Genomic DNA, 21,326 nt, shown 5'->3' with positions numbered 1-21,326 from the left:
TGCAGTATTTCCTTTGCAGCTGTGATGCTTTAAAGCTTACTTTGAAAATACTGCACTACATGTACTCACTGGCCACATTATTAGATACACCTTGCTAATACTGCGCCTTAACTCTTCATAGTTCAGATTCAAAGATGCGCTGAAAACATTCCTCTAAGATTTTAGGTTAAATTGACACGATAGCATCACACAGTTGCTGCACATGTGTTGACTTCACATCCATGATCTCCTCTTCCACCACATCCAAGTGCTGCTCTATTTGATTGAGGTCTGGTGACTGTGGAGGCCATGAGAGTACAGTGAACTCACTGTCATGTTCAAGAAGCCAAGTTTGAGATGGTTTCAGCTTTGTGACGTGACCTGTTATCAGAAAATGATTACACTGTGCTCATAAAGGAGTGACAATAATCAGGGAGGCTGTAGACGCGAACTATGCTCAGTTGGTTTTAAGGAGCCCAAAGTGTCAGGACAATGTCCGCCACTCTCCAGTTTGCCTCCCAGCCATTCTCTACCTGCTCAGCCATGTCTACGCCCACCTGGACAAGCTGACGTGCACTGTGGGAATCATGTTTTTTGAACTTCTCCAGTGCTTTCAGGCCAGCTCTACTGGTGGTAAATTGACAGTGACGCAGGTGGATGCCTCCCTAGTGACCTGGATAGTTTGCTAAGTGACTGGCAGACCACAGTATGTGCGCCTGCAGCACTGTGTGCCGGACAGTAAGTGTAGTAAGCGACACGGGATCCCTGCGGGGCACTGTCCCCTCTCCCTCATCTTCCCCTTTTACACCATGGACTTTAACTCCTGCATTGAGGCCTGACACCTTCAAAAGTTTTCTGATAACTCAGCCACAGTGGGCTGTATCAGGCTGTGGTGGGTAACTTTGTTATGTGATGCAGGCAAAAGCATCTGCAGCTTAACTTGGGCAAACTGTATGTGGATGAGAACACCGCTGACTCCTGTTTGCATTTATGGGGTCTGGGTGGAGACAGTGGAAGATTACAGGTGTCTTGGTGTTCACAATGACAGTAAAATAAACTTCATTAAAAACACAGAAGTGCTCTCCAAAAACTTATCAATTTCTGAGACGACTGAGGTCGTTTAATATCTCCCCGATGGTGCTCACAGTGTTGTATGAGCCTGTGGTGGCCTGTGCCATCATCTGTACTGTGGTGTGCTGAGGCAGCAGGTACCAGCAGACTCAATAAACTTACCCACAAGGTCAGTCATGCTGTGGGTGTGGAGCTTTTAGCGTCTTTGTTTTACTTATTTTTTAGTAGAGAAAGTTTACATCCATCCATCTTCTTCCGCTTTATCCGGGGCCGGGTCACACCAAGGCGTTCCCAGGCCAGCCGAGAGATATAATTTCTCCAGCGTGTCCTGGGTCTGCCCTGAGGCCTCCTCCCGGTGGGACATGCCCAGAACACCTCACTCAGGAGGCGCCCAGGAGGCATCCTTGTCAGATGCCCGAACCACCTCAACTGGCTCCTTTCGATGTGGAGGAGCAGCGGCTCTACTCTGAGCCCCTCCCGGATAGCTGAACTTCTCACCCTATCTCTAAGGGAGAGGCCAGCCACCCTTCGGAGGAAGCTCATTTCCGCCGCTTGTATTCGCGATCTCGTTCTTTCGGTCACTACCCACAGCTCATGGCCATAGGTGAGGGTAGGAATGTAGATTGACCGGTAAACTGAGAGCTTCGCTTTTACGCTCAGCTCTCTCTTCACCACAACGGATTGGTGCAGCGTTTACATTTTCTTTCATATTTATAATTTTTAATTGTGTGTCGATAATTAAAAACAATTTCCCCTGCTGGATTGATAGTGTTTTGATTCTGATTATACCTCATGCAGAGAGGTCACCGCTTTTCACTTCTCAGGAACATCGTCTGTGAACGTCAGAGGTGCTTGTGTAGGATCAGCAGTAAGTCAGCTGTTTCTGCCTACGTGGCACCAATAACAATGTCACATTCACCCCCCCCACCCCACAATCGGATGCTTAGTTTGCTCAGTTCATGATGTCATTGTGACCATGTCTAGATCAGTGCAAACAGTAGCTGCCATGTGATTGGCCAATATTTGTATTAACGAGCAGTTCGACATGTGTACCTAATAAAGTGGCTGGTGAGTATATATTGACTGAGCTGTTTACTTTGGTTTGAAGTCATGTTTGTTTTCTTGCACAAATCCATCACTGACTACTTGCCTGTTGCAGGAACGTCACGTAGTGAGTGTTCTTTGTGCGTGAGAGAGAAGCAGGGATTTGAGTCACAAGAGCCTGCCAGCAATAATTTGAAATTTATTCGGTTTATTTATGACAACATGTTAGCTACGCAAGGTCTTGTTTTGATTTTTTTCCCTCATGATTCTAATACCCTTAAAGGTTTCAAGGATTATCCAGATAACTGGCAGATGATGTATTTCTTGGCTGCCAAGAAAACAAATTCAAGGCAAAGCAGTTGTTTGTGTGCCTTCTGTAAAGTTTTTGGTTCATCAGATCATAATCAGCTTACTTATAATTGCTCGACTATAACCAAAGAGGAGGTAAAAACTCTGTCCGTCCGTGGCTGCACTTCGGTTGAAAGTACTGGAGGATCATTATTTTCCTCCCTGTGGTAAGGCTTTGATGGCTGTGGTTTTCTCTCCCACCAAGCCATCGTGGATCAGCAATAACAAAGCAGCGGCCTCATGCCATGGCTGACATCGGTTCAGGCTTTCTCTGCAATATGGAAAGTTTCATTAGATAAATAGGTGAATCGTTTCCATGATTTTCCACGAGCGCTAAAGGACACGCATTTCATTATTTTTTCAAGCAAACAGCCATAAAAGCTTCCTCTCCACACCCACAGCTACCGCTGTTGTGTTTGTCTGAGTATGAAGAGCTTCATCCTCAGGACATATGTATAAAACATGAGGAGGATTGTGCCAGAGCTGCAGAATCAGAGTTTGGGTGCCCCGGTGGCTTCACTCAGACTCCAAAAATAGGAAGTAAGCAGAAAGCAGAAAAATTATCTAAGGTTTCCCTTCTCTGAAGTAAGCCCCTGCTCTAATGGCCACTTTGAGAACTGTGTTGCACAGCATGTACCAGTGCTTTTTGATGGTTTTCTCGCTCATGTGGATAGTAGGATTTCAGCTTATGGTCAATGGGCCCTCCAAATCATTTGCTGTATATGATTATAAGTAGGTCCATAAATAAACTGTGTTGACACCGTATCCATATTTTTATTTTGTCTTGTCACCTGTACTTTGCTCTTGGCAATAATTATAATAATTAGTGAAAAAAAACAGTTATTATAAAAATAATAATGATTAGGTTTAAAGATTAAATGTAAACTTTATCCAAATGTTCAGTTATGTAAAAAAACTCTTCTTTTTTTCTTTTGTTATTATTTTCTTTTAAGAGAAATATGGTAGACACTCACATTTCTGTTAATTTACCTGTTGCTATGGTTTCAGTTCAATTTTAATTATATATCACCAAATCACACTTTATTTTGTAAGGTAAAACACTCTAATGACACAGAGAAAACTCAAAGATCAAACAACCCCCTATGACTTGGTGACAGTGGGGAAAGAAAAACTCACTTTTTACAGGAAAGAAACCTTCATCAGAACCAGGCTCAGAAACAGCAGCCATCTGCTACAAGAGGTTGGGGATGAGGTTTCATTGATTGTGGCTTTATTTCATGCACTTTACTCAGAGCTGATTGGCCTACCTCTGACCAGAAAGCTCAATTAAACAATCCAGAGTTCATGATTTGATTCAGTTTGAATGAAAGTGGTTTCATTGATCCAACATAAACCTTGGAAAGAAGCAAATTAGTTTTTCACATAGAACAAAATTCACTTGTATTGTGAATGAGGGTGCAGCGATGACTGGTGCCATGTTGGAAGTCGGCCACATTTTAAGGGCCTTGTTTACTTTTGAATGGTTACCCAACCAGCTCAATAAGAGCAAAGACCGTTTTCTGAAGCGTTAACTAATAAAAGTGAGAGAATGTTTCTCAGCCAAATTTTGTTCATCTCGCACTCAAACCTGCACATTTAGCACTTTTCTCACATGAAAATCGGTGAGGTGTGAGTGAGATCACGATAGCTTTATTCATATCCTGCAACTCAGAAGCAAAAGGAAGCTATTTTTAGTATCCACACCTCTGAGCACATGTTTTACAAAGAATATTGTAGACAGAGAATAAATGGGGATTGAAACTGGGAGGAGGGCATTCAGTCGTCATAGTCTACACTCTACACTCTGCACAATTTTTAAGGGATTATTTCTTGAGTGAAATGTAGTTCCAGCAAGTAGTTCCAATCCTGTACATTGTTTTCAGGATTAAGATTTCGTTTCTACCACCATGCTAAGCCAGAAAAATAGATCCCGGCTGTGTTTCAGAGATTCTTTAATGAATAAATTAATTATTTTTTTCAAATATAGCTTTCACACAAGAACTGGAATACATTGCAGCTGGGTTCAGTCCACTGTTCCACAGAGCCACATCTTCAAGCATATTTTATATGTTTTTAAGGATCTATAAAGTTGGGGGGTGTGCAACTGTTAAAACGCAAACCTGACCCATTGTTACAGGATGCAAGTCATTAGAACCATTTTATTACAGAAAACGTGCTCTCTACTCATTCTCAGTCAACACATGCAAAACAAAATACTACATTTTTTCCATATGAGGAATTTTTTTTTAATGTAACTCGAGTCATGCACTCATACTGGGTGTCCTTGTCTCTGACCCAGTTTTGTTTTGTCCTTCAATCGAGTGTTTTAGAATCAGAGACTTTAGTCTGGATGAGGTCTTTTATTTTGAAAATTGACTGAATTTTCCATTCGGTTCCTGATGTCTCTGACTTCCTGCCTCCTCATCTGCCCTGTGCAGCTTTAAACAGCTTCCAGTTAAATAAATAAATGAATGAATGAGTAGATTATCCACTATTTTAAGACATACGGAGCAGACGGTCACTTCTGGGGCACGTCTGGAACTGAAAGCATTGTCTCAAGTTGGTGAGGTCAGTGCTGGAATGTGGTGAAGCTCTTCTCAGTGTGTTTCTGGGGGAAAAAATAATGTAGTAGCTTGTTTGCATTTACACCATGCAGAAAGTGGCTTTAACACTGACACAACTGGTTTCTCACAGGGAGAATAAATATCAGTTTTATGTATTTATTGGTAATATAGCAAATCTATCTGCTTCTTTCACCTGCTTTGTTTAAATTGGGGTGATGGCACTTCTGTTTTCTTTACACTTAGCCTTCTACATAATCTGACGCTGATATTTTTGCTTAACTCCTTTTAAAACTTTTAGAAAGGTGGCAGGAGGTCAGGTGTGTTTCCTCCTGCTTGCAGTTGGGAAAAGGACAATCGAGTGCAGCATCTCTCATTTTTCATCTAAGATATTTTTGCCTGCTTCTCACAGGTGAGATTCACAAACTGTTTTCCCACTTGAAGAGGTACAAGAAGACAAAACAAGGCGAACGCCAGCAGAGAAGGGATAAAAGGGTGGGTGAGACGAGGGGAAGAATGGTAACCGTCCCAATTAGCGGGCTGGAGAAAAGAGTAGTGCTTTTACACGGCGGCTTCTATCAAATCAACCGCCCCCGGCTCAGCGGGAAAAAGCTGCTCAAAATGGATTTGCTCCTTTTATCAAGCCCTCCATGACACTTAGTTAAGACTCCTTTGCCTCTATCCTGCCACTGATATGTGCCACTTTGAGCTGGTGTCTCACTGACATTATTAAGAGTGAAAGTTTCAGGAACTTGGGAGAAAGCTGGAACATTGTGTTGGAGTGGATTACGTCATGACAGTGTTGGCTTTTTCCAAAAGTTAGAGGAAAGAAGAAATTGTTCTTTTCAAGTTATGTTCTTCTTCATCTTTTGTTTTCTTTTCTCTCTCTCTGCCCCCTTATTTTTTTCTGCAACAGGCTGGGTTTAAAGCATTCATTCCTCACCAGCGTCCCTCTGGGAGTATTAGCATTGGCTGCTCAGTTATTGTGAATCCAAATTGGACAAAGGAGTCAGGTTTGAGAATGCAGCTGACAACACTATTCAGGCTTCTTTGTAAGTGCCACAGAAATGTTCAGCACAGCCTCACTCTTTGCCTTCCAGGCAACTGAATCATTTAGAAAGGTGAGAGGCATAAAATGTGTGGCAGATTAAGAAGTATTCAGTTCAGTCCTTTTAATGGTGTGTATCTGATGTTTTATTTAGACTGTGCATTCAAAAGATTCCTCTCGCAGAGCGTATTATACTCACGAGGGCAGCTGCATCAGATCTGTTTGTGAGGCTGAAAAAGAAGTCTGAAAAATTTCAAACAAAATCATAATAATGACAAATTTACAGATCGAAATAATACTGATAGAGTTAGAATTGAAGATTAAACATTAAGACTCACCTGGTATTGTTACAATTAATTTATTATCTGTTAATCTTTAATAAGATGTACAAATTACATTTGCATAGCATTAATTGCTATGCAAATAAAACTAAGTACACCCCATGACTCAGTAGTTTGTGGTCCCACCTTTAACTGAAGTAGTTGTTTTCTCTCACAACACTGTGGAGAAAGTTTAGCCCACTCTTCTTCAGTTCATTGTCGTTTGCTTTCCTTCCACAGCATTTTAATTGAGCTGAGGTCTGGACTGTGACTGAGCCATTGCAACACCTTGATTTCGTTCTATTTCAGCCATTCTTAAAAAGAAACACATCAAGGTGATTTGCTGCTGTGCCTGGGATCCTGGGGTCCTCGTGCTGTCGAATGACCCAGTTTGGGCCAAGCTTTAGCTGTCAGACAGACGGCCTCACATTTGACTCTAGAATACTTTGTTTCATGGTCAACTCAGTGACCGCAAAGTGCCCAGCTCCCATGGCTGCAAGACAAGCCCAAATCATCACGCCTCCACCTTCGTGCTGACAGTTGGTGTTTAATTTTCTCCAAATGTGATGTACAGTGTGGCCAATCACCTCCACTTTGGTCTCATCTGTCCAAATGGCATTTCTCGAGAGGTCTTGTGGTTTCTTCAGATGAAACTTTGCAAACATAATCCATGGTGCAATGCCAAGATCCGTGTCTTTTTAAGTCTGTAGGGTTGATTTTGAATACATGCTGTAGTTGGTGTTCCACTACCATATGTACTAAATGGGCTACATACCCAACCTGTTGTAAAAATTTTAAATACTTTGAAGTTACTTAAACTCTGTTAAAGTTTTACATTTCTCTCATTGTTTACAAATAAATAAATAAATAAAAAGATCAAAACCTTCAAAATTGAAAATAATTGCCTGTGTTTCTGTAGCTTTTCACAGTGTCTCTTTGTTTTCGGTGCCACAGAGCTCCATTTATTTATTTACTCTGCTGTAATGCTCACATTCGCCAAATCAGAGGCTGAAAATAGTCTTTAAGAAATGCACGATTTTCCTCCAGTTTGAAAACCATTCAACCCCCGTCTGTTACGTTTTTGTTTAAAAAAAGAAAAAAGAATAGATATGTGTTTACCCTGTTTTATGGATGTAGTGCTTTTAATTGGATTGACAAGCTGGGTATGTTGGAATGCATTTAAGACCTTTTTGGTCTTTTGATGCTATGATGTTTGTTGATGATGATGAGAATACAGAATATCACCACCTGCTGCTACAGTGAAGCACTGATGAAGCTGTAAATGTGTGCAACCAAATTACTTTCTTTAATGGTTCCTATTAAATGATGTGTTATGATGTGTCTGTATTTTGTTATTTTATCTATTTATATCCTCCCAACCAGTCAACTGCATCCAGAGGATGAGACGGACGCCGCCACTGGATGAGCTTCAGCCACCGCCCTATCAGGATGAGAATGGCTCTCCGAGGATGTCCTGCACGCTGTCAGATCTGGGTGATGCCAAGTGTGATCTGTCCCACACCAGCGGTAGCCCCCACCTCTCTTTTGGCAAGTGCCCCAGTGAGGGCAGCGACGGCCCCGAGACTGAGAGTTACCTCAACAAGGGCTATGAGGAGGACGTGCCCAGTGACAGCACAGCTGTCCTCAGCCCGGAGGTAAATACCAGTCATGCAATATCAGAGTGATACTTTAGATTGAGGTGTTATTTTGAACACGGAACATTTAATTGGTTTCCGTAGGATATGTCAGCTCGTGGATCAGCAGCCCAGCTACCGAAAGGTTATGAACCAGATCCTGTTGCAAAATACGGGACCCTCGACATCGTGTTTGACTACGACTCAGAGGAGCAGCAGCTGTCTGTAACCATCATGGCAGTAACCGACCTTCCCAGCTACAAGCGCACCGGTAACATCTCCTGGCAGGTTCATCTGGTGCTTCTGCCCACCAAGAAACAGAGGGCGAAGACGGGGATCCAGAGAGGCCCGTGCCCCATCTTCACGGAGACCTTCCGCTTCAGCCATGTGGAGTCAGAGATGATCAGCAATTATGCTATCAGATTTCGCCTTTACAGCATGCGACGAATGAAGAAGGAGAAGGTGCTCGGGGAAAAGGTGTTCTACCTCACCAAGCTCAACCTTCAGGGCAAAATGTCGGTGCCGGTCACATTAGACCCATGCTGTGCACTCCCGGTAAGATGATCAAAGCAGGTGTTGGCTTTCAAGCTGCCACTCATCACCTCACTAATTACTTCTCTTTGTTGATTGATCTTTCATCTAACTGGATAACATTTTCAGAGTGAGATCACATTTTGCAGATCATTCTTACTGAACTGCCTGTTTTGTTTGCTTGTTGGCTTTTAATGCTTCTCAGGAGTAGATGGTAGTGCGACACTGCCTCCATTTCATCTTAGAGAATAAACAATAATCAGTTTACTTATTTTTTTCCTTTTGCTCACTTTATTTCAAAGGCTACAAAGAAGAAAGGCAGCCTTAAAAGGCACCTATTTATCCTGCATTGAATCTGTCAGATATTAGTTTTCTTTCCCTTTAGTAACAATATTTTTATTTATGTAGATATCCAGGTGCTGAATTAACCCAATACAGCAACATTCAGTGCTTAATTCACTGAACATAAGATAACTAAAAATGTAAAGAGTATTTTTAGTTATCTAAAAACACAAGTCCTTAAGTATAAAGAAAAGATGTGCATTATGTAACCTTCAAATGTTAGCTTGCCCAGCCTAATACAGGCTCCTTTTTTAGCGAGTTAGCTATCTGTTTGGAGATATCATATTAAAATCTTCCCTGAATCTGGTTTATTTTCCTCACGGTTCTTCTCCATGGCCAGCTTCTGGCCTAGTCCAGCATCCTCACTCTCTGATGACTTTGAGAGCTCAGTCAACAGTTTGAGGTAATAATGAATCAAATGCAAAGTTTATTTTGTAAATGTTACTATTATTAGTGTTCAAAAGTAGGATTATCCTGGTTAAGCCGTTATCCACTGAGTGTGATTTCAGTAACAGATCATTAATCCCACTCTGGCTACCACCAAATTTTATATCCAAGTTATAGTGGCTAGCATTATTTAGCGTGTACTATACGACACTATTTTGCCTAAACAAACACTCTGTGATAGTAAATACATCATGTATGTAGTGTATTAAAAGAAGTCAAAGCCAGAACCTCGTAGATTTGAAACCGGAAAACTGGATACATTGTAACTGCATAATGGTGATTTGCAAAATCAAATAGGCATTAAGGTATTCAGCAGCTTTGCCTTTATTCAGGAATATAACCAGAATACAACTGTGTTGGATTACAGATGAGTTGCGCTCATTGGCACAGACAGACTGAGATTGATTGAAACATGCTAGCAATCTGTCTGTGTTTATAAAGTAGATGGCAGACCTCACCGGTCTGTCTGAGAGTGATTACTTGATGTGATCGATGAATGCGAAAAATTCAGTACAATGACCAAGTAAGGAGTTTGACGTCCTGCTGGGACAGAGCAGTAAAGGGAGGGTGTAGTGAACTGCTGTTTGAATTGTAATTAATTTGTGTTTTGGAAAATCCTTAACAATTAAAAACTGATATTAAGAATGTTCTGAATGTTTGCCAACTCTTTCAGGGTGGCGAATCCCAGGTCAGCCTCTCAGATATGACATGCAGTGAAAGCGCCTCGTCATTCCAGTCAGTCAGTCAGGCTTCCACACCGGAGATCCTCGTGGGCCTGGTTTACAACGCCACAACAGGACGTCTCTCTGTGGAAGTCATAAAAGGCATCCACTTCAAAAACCTGGCTGCTAACAAACCACCCAGTAAGTACCCTAAAACGTTTTGTTGTCCAGTTCGAGAAAGAGCAGGAAAACACTTTTAATGTTTCAAATGCTAGAGCGGAAGAGGACAAGTTGAGCCTGTGCATAGGAGTTTGTTTTAATCTGAAGTATCTCCTGTAAACATCAAATCTATATATTTTACATACTATGTGCTTCCTTACGTTCAGTCTGAGAGGGACTATGCACAGCGTATAACTTCTCCGAATCAGAGATAGTGTACTCTATCTCGGCCACCACCTGCTTTTCAGTTTTCCTCTGGTTTCCCTCATTTCCCGGTCAGCCTCCTCAGTCAGCTTCCAGGGATCTGAGCAGCAAGTTCAAACAAAAACTGCCTCTTGTTGAACTTTGTGCAAATGTTGTTGTTGTTGGCCTTCTGACCCTGTTTCTCTTTCCTTGCATCTTCTGTTATGTCTGCACCTGAAACTCTCTCACCCTACTACCTTTTTGACATCTTGGTCCGCTGTTTTTCTTACTGCTGTCCAACCCTTGTTGTCAGATGGACTGTTCTGTTGTCTAAAACACTTGATAGGTGGACAGGTTTATATTATCAGAGGTGAGTTTCTGTTCTTCCCTGTAAAGTGTCATCAGTGTTAATTTCACATCCTTTTTTTTTTTTTAAATACATCTTCATGGATGCAAATAGATGTAAGTAAATGGAATGACTGTTGATTGGAGACACACTAATTTAACTGGCTTCTATCATTAATATATATCTAATTTGATGCTGTAGTATGTTGGATTGACTCAATGTCGCCTCATCCCCCAGTCAGTTGCATCAGATGGCTGCCGCTTCCTGAGCTTGGTTTTCCTCATGTCTTCCTCTTAAAAGGGAGTTCTTCGCTCCCACCGTTGCCAAGTGCTTACTCTTACTGATCACATGATAATTGTGATTAACTTTGTCTCTCTGTAATTTATAAGGTTTTACAGTATGAAACAATTGTTGCTATAAAAATGTAAATTACATATAACAGCAACTGTTTATGCAATATTGGGAGCCCAAGCTCTTTGCACCCATCCCAAATAAGTTGAAAAAAAGTTAACTAAATTCTCTTGGAAGCAGTTTTGATAAGATAAGCTTTTCCCATAAAACCTGAAATATGACTTTCTTTAAATTCATGTAAACTTTGGACCATAGGACTCTTATTGCATTTTAACTCTCATCCATGAAGATGCTCGGCTGTTGTACTGTAAGTCTTCTTGCTGTATTTCTGAATGCGTATCACATCACGCATGCATCTGAGATACCCCCTCCTGCCTCCTTTGCCCGTTTCTTGTGTTGCCTGGAAGTCCTTCGTGTTTTCACTCAGCCTTTTTCATGCTATGTCAGTCTAGTTTTCTTGGTGTCTGATAGCCAGCAAGAAGGAGATGTTGTCATTGGCCTAATTCGAACAGTACGCTTTGCACATTTTACATTTTTCGGCTTTGCTTCCAGCATATGAAACATAAACAGGACTTCTGAGTTGCATAAATATTCATCTAAAAGAGCCACACTGTACTGTCCTCCCATTAATTGCCATGTTCCATGTATTCGTGAATGTCTCTAACTAATAACTAGCTGTCAGATTTTGATATTGTTTGTACATTCCTGAATAGCATATCCACATACTTTATAGTCTTCAAATTGTACTTGGAAAATAGTCGCATCTGGCAACACTGAAAAAAACCTTTGTGCAAAATCCTCACGAAGGCCTTGATTGACTTTGTGCGTCCTTACAAAGTGGAAAGAGCACGGTGAAAGATGCGGAGCAATTTCAAAGCTTCTTTTCTGCCATTTCAAAACAGTACCGAGCCGACGAGTCAAGTTAATCATCAGCCGCAGCCCCTCTCATTCAGCAACAATGCCAAAGAGCCATGCATCACCGCTACTGACCACTTAAGACATCCACAGCTCTACAGAGCCCATTCAGCAGCAGTCAAAAAAGAAATCAAGGCTATTTTTTTCACTCTGCTTTTATGTCAAAGAGAGCAACTGAATGTGTGATTGAAGGCGGTGAGCTAGGCGTTGGAAGGCAGCTGGCACTCGACAGCATGAAACCCTCAGCAATTCATTCCTTATACCCCTCTTAGACTGGAACATAATACACAGCATTATTACAGAGTATGGTTGTAGACGAGGGGCGAAACACTCTCAAAGATCCATTGTGATTGCCAGTCTTGCCGCGCTTACTTTCCGCTGGATTTATGGCTTCAGTTTGTGCCATGATTTCTGCATTGAAATGAGGAGTGAATAAGGAAAGCGTGAATGCTGAAATCACTTGATAATGGCAGTGTTTTTCCTTTTTGCTTTTTCCTCTTCTGGGCTAAATGAATGAGCTTTATCGGGATTTTGTTTTTTGGAATGTGATCAGCGGGGTAATAAAAGGTGGAAAATGTCGCAAACTGCGAGCATCAGCAGTACAAGTCGTGCTTCTAAGCTCAGAATTCTTAGATACTTTAATCCCGACTCGATATATTATGTTCTGTCTTTGATTGCTAGGGTCTTGAGCTAAATATGTTTTTTCATATCTCATCTGAAAGCTTCATATAATAACATATTAGAATTATGCACCAGCAGTCGTACTAGTAGCAAGTGCTTTTTCTGTTCTGTTTCACATTAAAAGCCCCTATATGCATGAAAACCTGGCAACATGCTTGCATTAGTTGCATAACGCAACTATTAAAATAAATACTAACAAATGAAATTATCATTTTTATTCATCAGATTATTAAAAAATAGATTATTTAAAGAGTTTCTAGTGCAGCTAAGAGGCAGAGGGCAGTAGGGTTTTTTGCAGATCATTTGGTTGTGCAAGCTTCCTTGGGCAATGAGAGCTGGCGCCTCCAAATTTAAGGCCACAGTTCTCAGCCAGACAAGGGTGGATTGCCCACTCCAGGTTGGAGATGAATTGCTGCCCCACTTGGAGGAGTTCAAGTACGTCGGGGTCTTGATAACAAGTTGCGCCTCAAGTGGACTCGTTCAATTGCCTCTGGGTCTTGATAAGGAGCTGGGGAGGAGTGGAACAGGAGGCTAGCAGGATTGATGCATCAGTGCAGACGATGTGCCACTCTGGTGAAGTGTGAGCCGAGTGTGAAGGTGAAGCGGCCGATTTACAAGCTAAATTTCAATGAAGCTGTGTAAAATAAAGTGCAATAATTTGCAAGTCTCATAAACTCTTATTTTATTCACAAAACTCAAAACTTAGAGAGAAGTCACTATTTTAAGGAAAATATTGGCACATTTTATACTTGATGGCAGCAACACGCACTAAAAAAGTTGGGACAAGATCAAGTTTACTACTGTGTTATTTTTGTTATTTTAACACCAGTCTGTAAACATGTGGGAACTCATGACACCAGTTGCTGGGCTTCTGGGAGAGGAAGGTTGTCCCATCCGTGTCCGATCTGTTGTTATGGATGCAGAACTCTCTTTAAAAAGATGCGATCAGATTTGTAGGCAGCCAAGTCCGTAGGGACTAATACACCCCATAGCATCAAGCATGCAGGCTTTTGAACAACGCTGATAACAATCTGGATGTTCCTTCTTCCCTGTAGTCAGAAGGCTGCAGCATCCAGAACCTGCATTTGTGGATGGCACAGTGAACTGTGTTCACAGACAGTGATTTGTGGAAGTGTTCCTAAGCCCATGCACTGATTTCCATTAAGCAATCGTGCCTTTTTCAAGGGCATCCAATACTGATTTTTGGTCGTGTCCCTCGCACACAAAGGTTTCTCCAGATTCTTTCATTAGATATTTGGTGCTATAGATTATAACATGTTGACAGTTTTGAATTTTGCATATTCTGAAATTCTTCCACAGTTTGCAGACAGTCTGGTGAACCTCTGCCTGTATTTACCTCTGAGAAACTCTGCTTCTCTAAGATGCTCTTTTTATGCTACTGACTGTTGCGAATGAACTTATTTATTTGCAAAATGATCTTCCAGCTGTTTCTTTGTAATATCACTTACTTTTCCAAACATTTTCGAGACATGTTGCTGCCAAAACAATTCAAAATGAGTCAAAAAGTAAAATGTTTTAATTTAAATATATGACCTGTTTTTCTCTGTTTTATTGTGGATGAAATATGGGATTATGAGAAAAGCAAATTCTGAATGTATTTGCATTTTACACAGTGACACAACTTTTTTTTGAGTTTGGAGTTGTACCAGTCCCTCCTACCTTCACAGCCAAACACTGTGGGCAGTGCCTGAAAGAATGAGTTTGGAGAAAAAAGCGGTGAAATGAAGTTCCTCCCATGAGTGTTTGGGCTCTCCATGGGAGTAGCTCAGCCATTCAGAAGGAGCTCAAAGTGGAACCACAACTCCTACAGACTGAGAGACCCAGCTGAGGTACTTCTGGCATTTGAATAGAATACCTCCCAGTGAAGTGTTTCACCATTCTGAGTCTGCCCTGGACACACTGGGAATTTATGGAAAAACAATACTAAACACATTTTTTAAAATAATTTTCTACAGATATATAATTAACAAAAACTTCAGTTCAAGCTTTTCTGAAATGATGAAAGAAAAACGCGTGTGCCCATACACAGAAAAGAGTCTGCTTGAGAGAAATAGACCTTAACGGGAAAACTGAAGAAGACCTCTTTGCATAGTGAAAGAAAAATAAATCCAGTGAGAATCTGGGTTACAGTAAGTGTCTATTGCCAAAGTCATAAGGGCAAATGCATGGCACCCAAAAAAATCTAAATAAAATCTATATATTTCTTTATTTCCTTCTGAACATGATACAGGTATTGGTCATATTAACACTTTAATGCTGGCAAGAAATGTTTTTAAATGGAAGCAGTAATCACATTTTTAGACATGCATGAAACAAATGGAGTTTCCATGAACTGAGCAGTGGCGTTCAATTCATAAATCATGAAAAACACTCAGTGCAACAACTGAACCTTCTTATTTTTCCCGGTTCTTTTCTGTTACGCAGTTCCTCCACAGATTTTATTCAAGACTTTTTCGAATGTCTTGTATTTCCCTTGTTTCTGACACCTCTCACCCAGATTCTCATTTAGTGTCAGCAGACCTGTATATCCTGCACAATATGTGAGTCACATTTTGGACAAAGCATGTCTTGGGACTACCTCGGGCTCTAAAGTTTTAGCATAAGTCATTACGTCAAATAATAGCAGCTCTTCATGGTAATTTGTGATGAACCATGTAACCAGAATTAATTAATTTTGGCTACATGGTTCGTTTCAGAAGGAGCTCCTAATCCTTTCAAACACAAGCAAACGTATGACTAACTTTCTCCAGTCAGTTTTCATCTTCAGCATTATCCCCCATTTCAGATTAGACATCAGTAGTCGCATAGCAACAAGACTGAAGTAACGCTCCCTGCGCTCACAGCTGTGCTTTGTGTTTGATCAGAAGAAAAAACGCATCCTATGTGGTCATGCTCTTATATATCATCCGCTGTGACATTATTACAGAAGTGAATGCTTTGTGGGGAAAATGTGTCATTCTTTGCTGCAGAGGAAACAGCTGCAGCAGGTCGTCATGGCTGATTACTAAGAGGAAAGGTGAAGAAACATAAGGATTTTGCACAAAGGGTCTATTATTTAAGTCTGGTGCTTGAATTATTTTCTTTCCTTTTTTTTACTACTACAAAGCTATTGTAGAATCTCAAAATATATAAAGATGTATCATTTCCCTTGTAACTCTCTCCTCCACCTGCTTCCTCTCTAGATACATATGTTAAGCTGACCTTACTTAACTCCATGGGCCATGAGATGTCCAAGTGTAAGACCTCCATCTGTCGAGGTCAGCCCAACCCAACCTACAAAGAGACGTTTGTCTTCCAGGTAGCTCTTTTCCAGCTATCGGACGTCACGCTCATCCTATCTGTCTACAACAAGCGCAGCATGAAGCGCAAGGAGATGATTGGTTGGATTTCGCTGGGCCTCAACAGCTCTGGAGAGGAGGAGCTCACCCACTGGACTCAGATGAAAGAGTCTAAAGGACAGCAGGTTTGCCACTGGCACAGCTTGCTGGAATCTTAATGGCACAGCAAGATAGCGCGCAGGCATAGCTACACGGCGGCGCCGCCGTCGTTGTCCCAGATGGGCAGGAAATGGAAATGTTCAACTGGGAAGCGGGAGTGCGATGCCGTCCAATGAACCAGCGTCAGTGGTGATGAAGAGACGGGAACACAACCACATCTGCACTCAGTTTCTCAGCTCGGCATGGCATAAGCGATTTCATGGCTCTGTTTGACTAAACAGTCATGAATTAGTTTTATGATGAGACATGCTATTTTCCATATACTGCCGCGTAATGACCTTTAAGTTTTTGTAGATGGCATCTTTTTGTCTGCTGAGCCGGTTTAGCTGGGGCTAAAGATCATTGAGCAAATTACACCTGGTAGCCATATGTACCCACACCTCCAGCCGCATAAATACAAGTAGGAGTTTCTAAAGAAGGTTTTAATTTTCCAGACCACCTCTTAGCAGATCCTTACCTTAAAATTTAGCTAGAGACAACTTCTTACCTGGAAATGTCAAACGAGGCTGGACATTATCATTGTGTCATCCCCATCAACTTCAAAAGCACAAGAAGTTTGGCAGATTTTAAAATGGCAGTTCTACAATGGTGTAAAATAGGGACTGTAAAATAATTAAAAAGGAAAAAAGCTTCTTAACTGCAAAACCCACCTGAAGGTTCCTGTACTTCTTTAAAATACTACAAGCAATCTGAAGTGCTTCAGTCAAAGGCAGCTGGACTCCTTTTAGGTTTTTGAAGACATCGTCACCTCTCACCTGAAAGGGTTATTTGCACCTAAAGAAGAAGAGACTGTAAAATACAAATGTTCAGATTTTGGATTCACGTGTCTACTCACGTAAGCATAACTCATGATCTTAGGTGGCGCACTAGACAGCACTCCGAATCAGTCTTTAGAACTGAAAAAAATCTTCTGAATGAAAAGTAAAACCTCTTCAGGAACCTAAAGCGAGTGCAGCTGCCTTCAGTTCAAACACTTTAGATTACCATTAGACGACTGAGAACCCATTCAGTCATAGATAGTAAAAAGGGACTCATGGGGGAGGTAAAACTAGTCACCATGGAACTTCCATAAAATCCTAGTTCTTACATTGGGAATGAGGTTCATGCAAGCCTTAGCTTGTTTAGTATATAACAAAGAGTGACAATCCAAACAGCAACAGCAAAACATTTAACTCAGTCAGAATGCATTAATGGTAAATCAAAAAAGATAAAGCAATTAGAGATAAGGACCTGTAAAGAAAGAAGCAAAAGGCCGGTCTAACAGCAAACAGGAACTTCCAAAGCTAAAAGAAGAAAAGAGACACCAGTGTGTAAGCGCAAAAACCATTTGAGGTTGGTTCCAAATGTGAGTCAGTCCCCATAGACTCCCACTTTAAAATGCCCAATGTAAAGCATTAAAATCATTAAAATGTTTATAGTCTGTTTATGGTCCATCAGCTAAGCCCATTCTCTACTAATTGGAGTCACTGAACTGGATCTCTCCACTGTGTTTATGCTGTTTGGAGCACCTCTAATAGAATTGTCTAACACATAAAAGAGCTTGCTGTGTGGTACAAACCAACCAAGAAATCTCTCACTCCACCCTTTTGTCTACATATCATTAATTCTGGGTCCAAAAACCTAGTATAGCAAAAATACTGAGTCCAAACCAATGAACGCCTTTATGGTGTCCATCTTTTACATAGTCCATAGAATTTCTCCAGATGTCTGATGTGTGAGTCGGAGGTGTGGGTACACAGAGCTACCATTACTGGTCATGCTAACTGCACTGACTCTCTTTCTCTTTGGACCAAAAAATGACATTTCACCTCCTACAGTTCACCTTCCCTCTGTCTTCAGGCTTTAGAAGATCTGGACTGTGACCGGAGACTTTGCACTGGCAGGTCTTTTCATCAGATGTGACCAGCTGATTGGTAACGATCATGTCTTAAATCAGAAATTATATTTTAGTGGATGTTTAGAACAGAGAAGGGAGCACTAGAGGAAGAGGACTTTTCATTTTCTTATTTTGTTTGTTCACCTTTTTTCTGACTGCAGCTTTAATCACTATCACATCATTTTAGAAACATGCATGCCACATGCTCCGTCCAGGGTAACCATAAATGGGACAATTATAAAGTGAATATAGGGACTTTTTCAATTTTAAATGTCCTTTACCAAAGTTTATTTCATCACGCTGCATTGTAACCAGTGCAGTTTCATTCAGGGTGGTGGGAGGTTATAAGGCAATCATAAGAAAAAGAAAGTCAATTCTAAGGTTTTTATGTATCAGGAAAAAATGTTAAAAAGAATCTAGGACTTAGCTGGTCTTAAAAGTGCATCATCAGATGAACAGTTTTTAGTACGCCCCTCTGTTACCGACCACATTTATTTTGTCCTGATAAGTAAAACCTTAGAATTGATACTTTCTTTTTCATGGCTGTAGATTGAGTGAGAATTATTACACTTTAATGAATTCCTCTCTGCCGACACTACTGAGTTACAAGCATAGCTTTTTTTAAACTCAAGCTTAAGTAGAATAAATAAATGTGAAGAATAACAGAAGATGTCAGACACGCCCTGACATCACTGCCAGGGTTTGTGTCGAGATGACATTCAATAGTGATCGTGGAGAAGAAACGAGTGTTTCAGATTGTCGAATATTTATAGAAAACACCAGTTGGAGGACACATTGACTGACTGGGATATGCTATATGTAGGTTAGTTAGATGGTTTTGTGAACATGACTTTTCATTCGAAGGTTACACGCAATGTCACGATTCTTTAAAGAAATTTCCGACACCTTTTTGAATATAAACGGCTCATTAAATCACAGCTAACAGGTGAGACTAAAACCTACTTGTTACCTTTTTCTAACCTGCTCTGGTGCTATAAGAGAGCTGTGGGTGTCCACACAGAAGCCCTTGCCTTATGGTTTTTAGTCAGTTCATCAACTTCTTGAAGAGTTCAAAACACAGACACACCCTGAGAGCACACAGACCTGCATCCACACTTACAGAAAGCACACACAGTGCAGCACCACTCAGCCTCGCTGGAGGGAATTCAAACTTTTGAGGCGATTTCATTACGGCAGCGAGCACCGACAACCCTGCAGACTGTCTACGGGCTTTTTAGCTGCAGCCGCTTTATCTCTGCGTTTCATATACAGATAAAAAAATATATATATACTCTTTACTGTGCCTGTGGTTGTGGTGAAAGGTAGCTTTGTGCAGTGTTTACCAAGTGTGTGTGTGCGTGTGTGTGTGTTGACTGGAGAAGGTACAGTAAAGGGGGCGTGGGGGGGGGGGCTGTGATGTAGGTAGAGTTGTTGCATTTTCTTGTTGGGTGTAACTGTTTCTGATTTTAATTACTGGTTATTAGAAGAAAACAAGCCAAGTCCTGATTGTCTGACATATGCTTTATATTAGTACGGTAACTGTTTTATCTATTTTTGTATCAGCAGCCGGGAGAAGAAAATGTGTCAAGCCAGTTATTAGTGAATCAAATAGTAACCGACTCCGTGAGCAATACTGTTTGAATTGCTACTCTTTATGATTCAGTTTGTTTACGTGGGGGAAGCAACACACGTCTTATAGCTCAGGTCTTATTTACGTTCCCTTTTCTAAAACCAGAGAGGGGTGTGATGGAGACCGGCTGAGTTCATCTCAAAGCAATCTGTCAAGACTTCTCAGCTTTGATGCTTTCTAACAGCTTGAAACAGAAGCACAGCCTTTACAGCACAACAGTGAAACACACAATGTGAAAGACCAAAGCTCATTTGGAAGTGTAGAGATGCACCTGTAATCTGAATCCAAAAGGTTTTTATTTTATGGGATCAGCCTGGAGCCTTTGAGTGAATTTGTATAGTGTGATATTTGATTACCTGTGGGGGGGAGAAAATGGGGTGTGTGGAATTCAACAGAAGACGTGCAGGGATATATTAAAGTGGGATCACAGGCCCCATAGTTAATAATATTACAATATTATTATCAGTAAAGTAACAGATGAAAAATATTAACACTGCTGGGAAAAAAAATCCTCTTCTCTGAAAATATAATTATGCTGGAGAGAACTGGTACCTAAAAACCAACTGGAAATGTTATCCGCAACACTTGATCCATGATTCATGTTCCCTCCAAATACGGAAGCAAAAGAAGGCCAAAACATTTGACTTCTAGATACTGTTACGTTTATAGATTTGAAAAAATGAAAATGCTTTCACGTTGTAAAACTTCAGAAATGTTGTTAAAGTATTTTTAGAGTTTGCAAAAACCAGAAAGCAATACTATCACAAAAGGAACAACATCATACAATCTGGACTGCCTTTAGCTCTGATGACAGCATTCAACGTGGGATCATTTTGATAAATTTATCCAGCATTTTTTTCCATCTAGAACTGCATTAATTTCTCACTATTATCTTGTTTGACGATGGGAGAGGCAGAAATCCCAAATATTCTCAGTGGCCTTAAGATCTGGACTCTTACACAATCTGAGCCCAATGAAGCCTGCCGTGGTCGTCTTTGAATATGCCCTTGACATCAGGGGAGAAAAACATCCATTGATGGAAAAACCTGGTCATTCACTATGTTAAAGCTGTCAGTATATCAGCATATATTTGTATCAGTATATTCAGGAAGTCAGCTAACCTCATTTTTTTTTTAACGTACAATTCGCTGAACCTAAGGCTTGCCCAGCAGGTACAAGGCATGATGGGCGCATGACTTCATCTACCCCTCGTTAGTTAGCGATAAGTCTGGAGCAAGGTAAATCTGGACCACATGACCTTTTACCATTGCCCCAGAGTCCAGTCCTTATGATCCCAGCAACGTGCAGCCCATTTTTCTGATTAGCCACACAGATAAGTGGTTTTCTTAAGACTACACAGCTATGTAGTTCTCTTAATTTCATATCTATGATGACTGTGGTCGAATCTGATTTCACCAAGTTTTTAAGTGATTGTGATCACGATCAGTCAAGTTTTTTTTTTCTGACCACTATCTTTCCAGATTTCAATAATGTGTTGTACATTTCTTAACCTGGCTTTAGTACTTTCAGCTTCTCCAAAGTTGTTTTCCTTGCTTGATGGAGGCCAATAATTTGACCCCTCTGCAATAGAGCAGTGCATTTTTATTTATTTATTTTTTA

The 21,326-nt window shown here is 40.8% G+C and overlaps 1 protein-coding gene across 5 annotated transcripts in view; it reads left to right on the top strand.

Moving 5' to 3' along the window:
• The window catches only part of syt14a (synaptotagmin XIVa), a 51,684-nt gene extending 30,358 nt beyond the window's left edge, over positions 1 to 21,326 (top strand). For 2 of the 5 annotated variants that reach the window (XM_040048902.1, XM_040048906.1), the window contains 5 exons: positions 7,755 to 8,026; positions 8,111 to 8,560; positions 9,999 to 10,188; positions 15,630 to 15,719; positions 15,886 to 21,326. In XM_040048902.1, the coding sequence (XP_039904836.1) occupies positions 7,755 to 8,026; positions 8,111 to 8,560; positions 9,999 to 10,188; positions 15,630 to 15,719; positions 15,886 to 16,199 (1,316 nt within the window). In that variant the 3' untranslated portion in view covers positions 16,200 to 21,326. Of the gene's footprint in view, positions 1 to 7,754; positions 8,027 to 8,110; positions 8,561 to 9,998; positions 10,189 to 10,681; positions 10,760 to 15,629; positions 15,720 to 15,885 lie in introns of all 5 variants that reach the window. The other 3 variants (XM_040048903.1, XM_040048904.1, XM_040048905.1) reach the window with 3 other exon arrangements.

This window comes from Simochromis diagramma, unplaced genomic scaffold, assembly GCF_900408965.1.
Source record: "Simochromis diagramma unplaced genomic scaffold, fSimDia1.1 OVJJ01000305.1, whole genome shotgun sequence".
NCBI lineage: Eukaryota > Metazoa > Chordata > Actinopteri > Cichliformes > Cichlidae > Simochromis > Simochromis diagramma.
The sequence above is the reverse complement of the archived record's forward strand: the minus strand, read 5'-3'. Positions and strand labels throughout refer to the sequence as shown.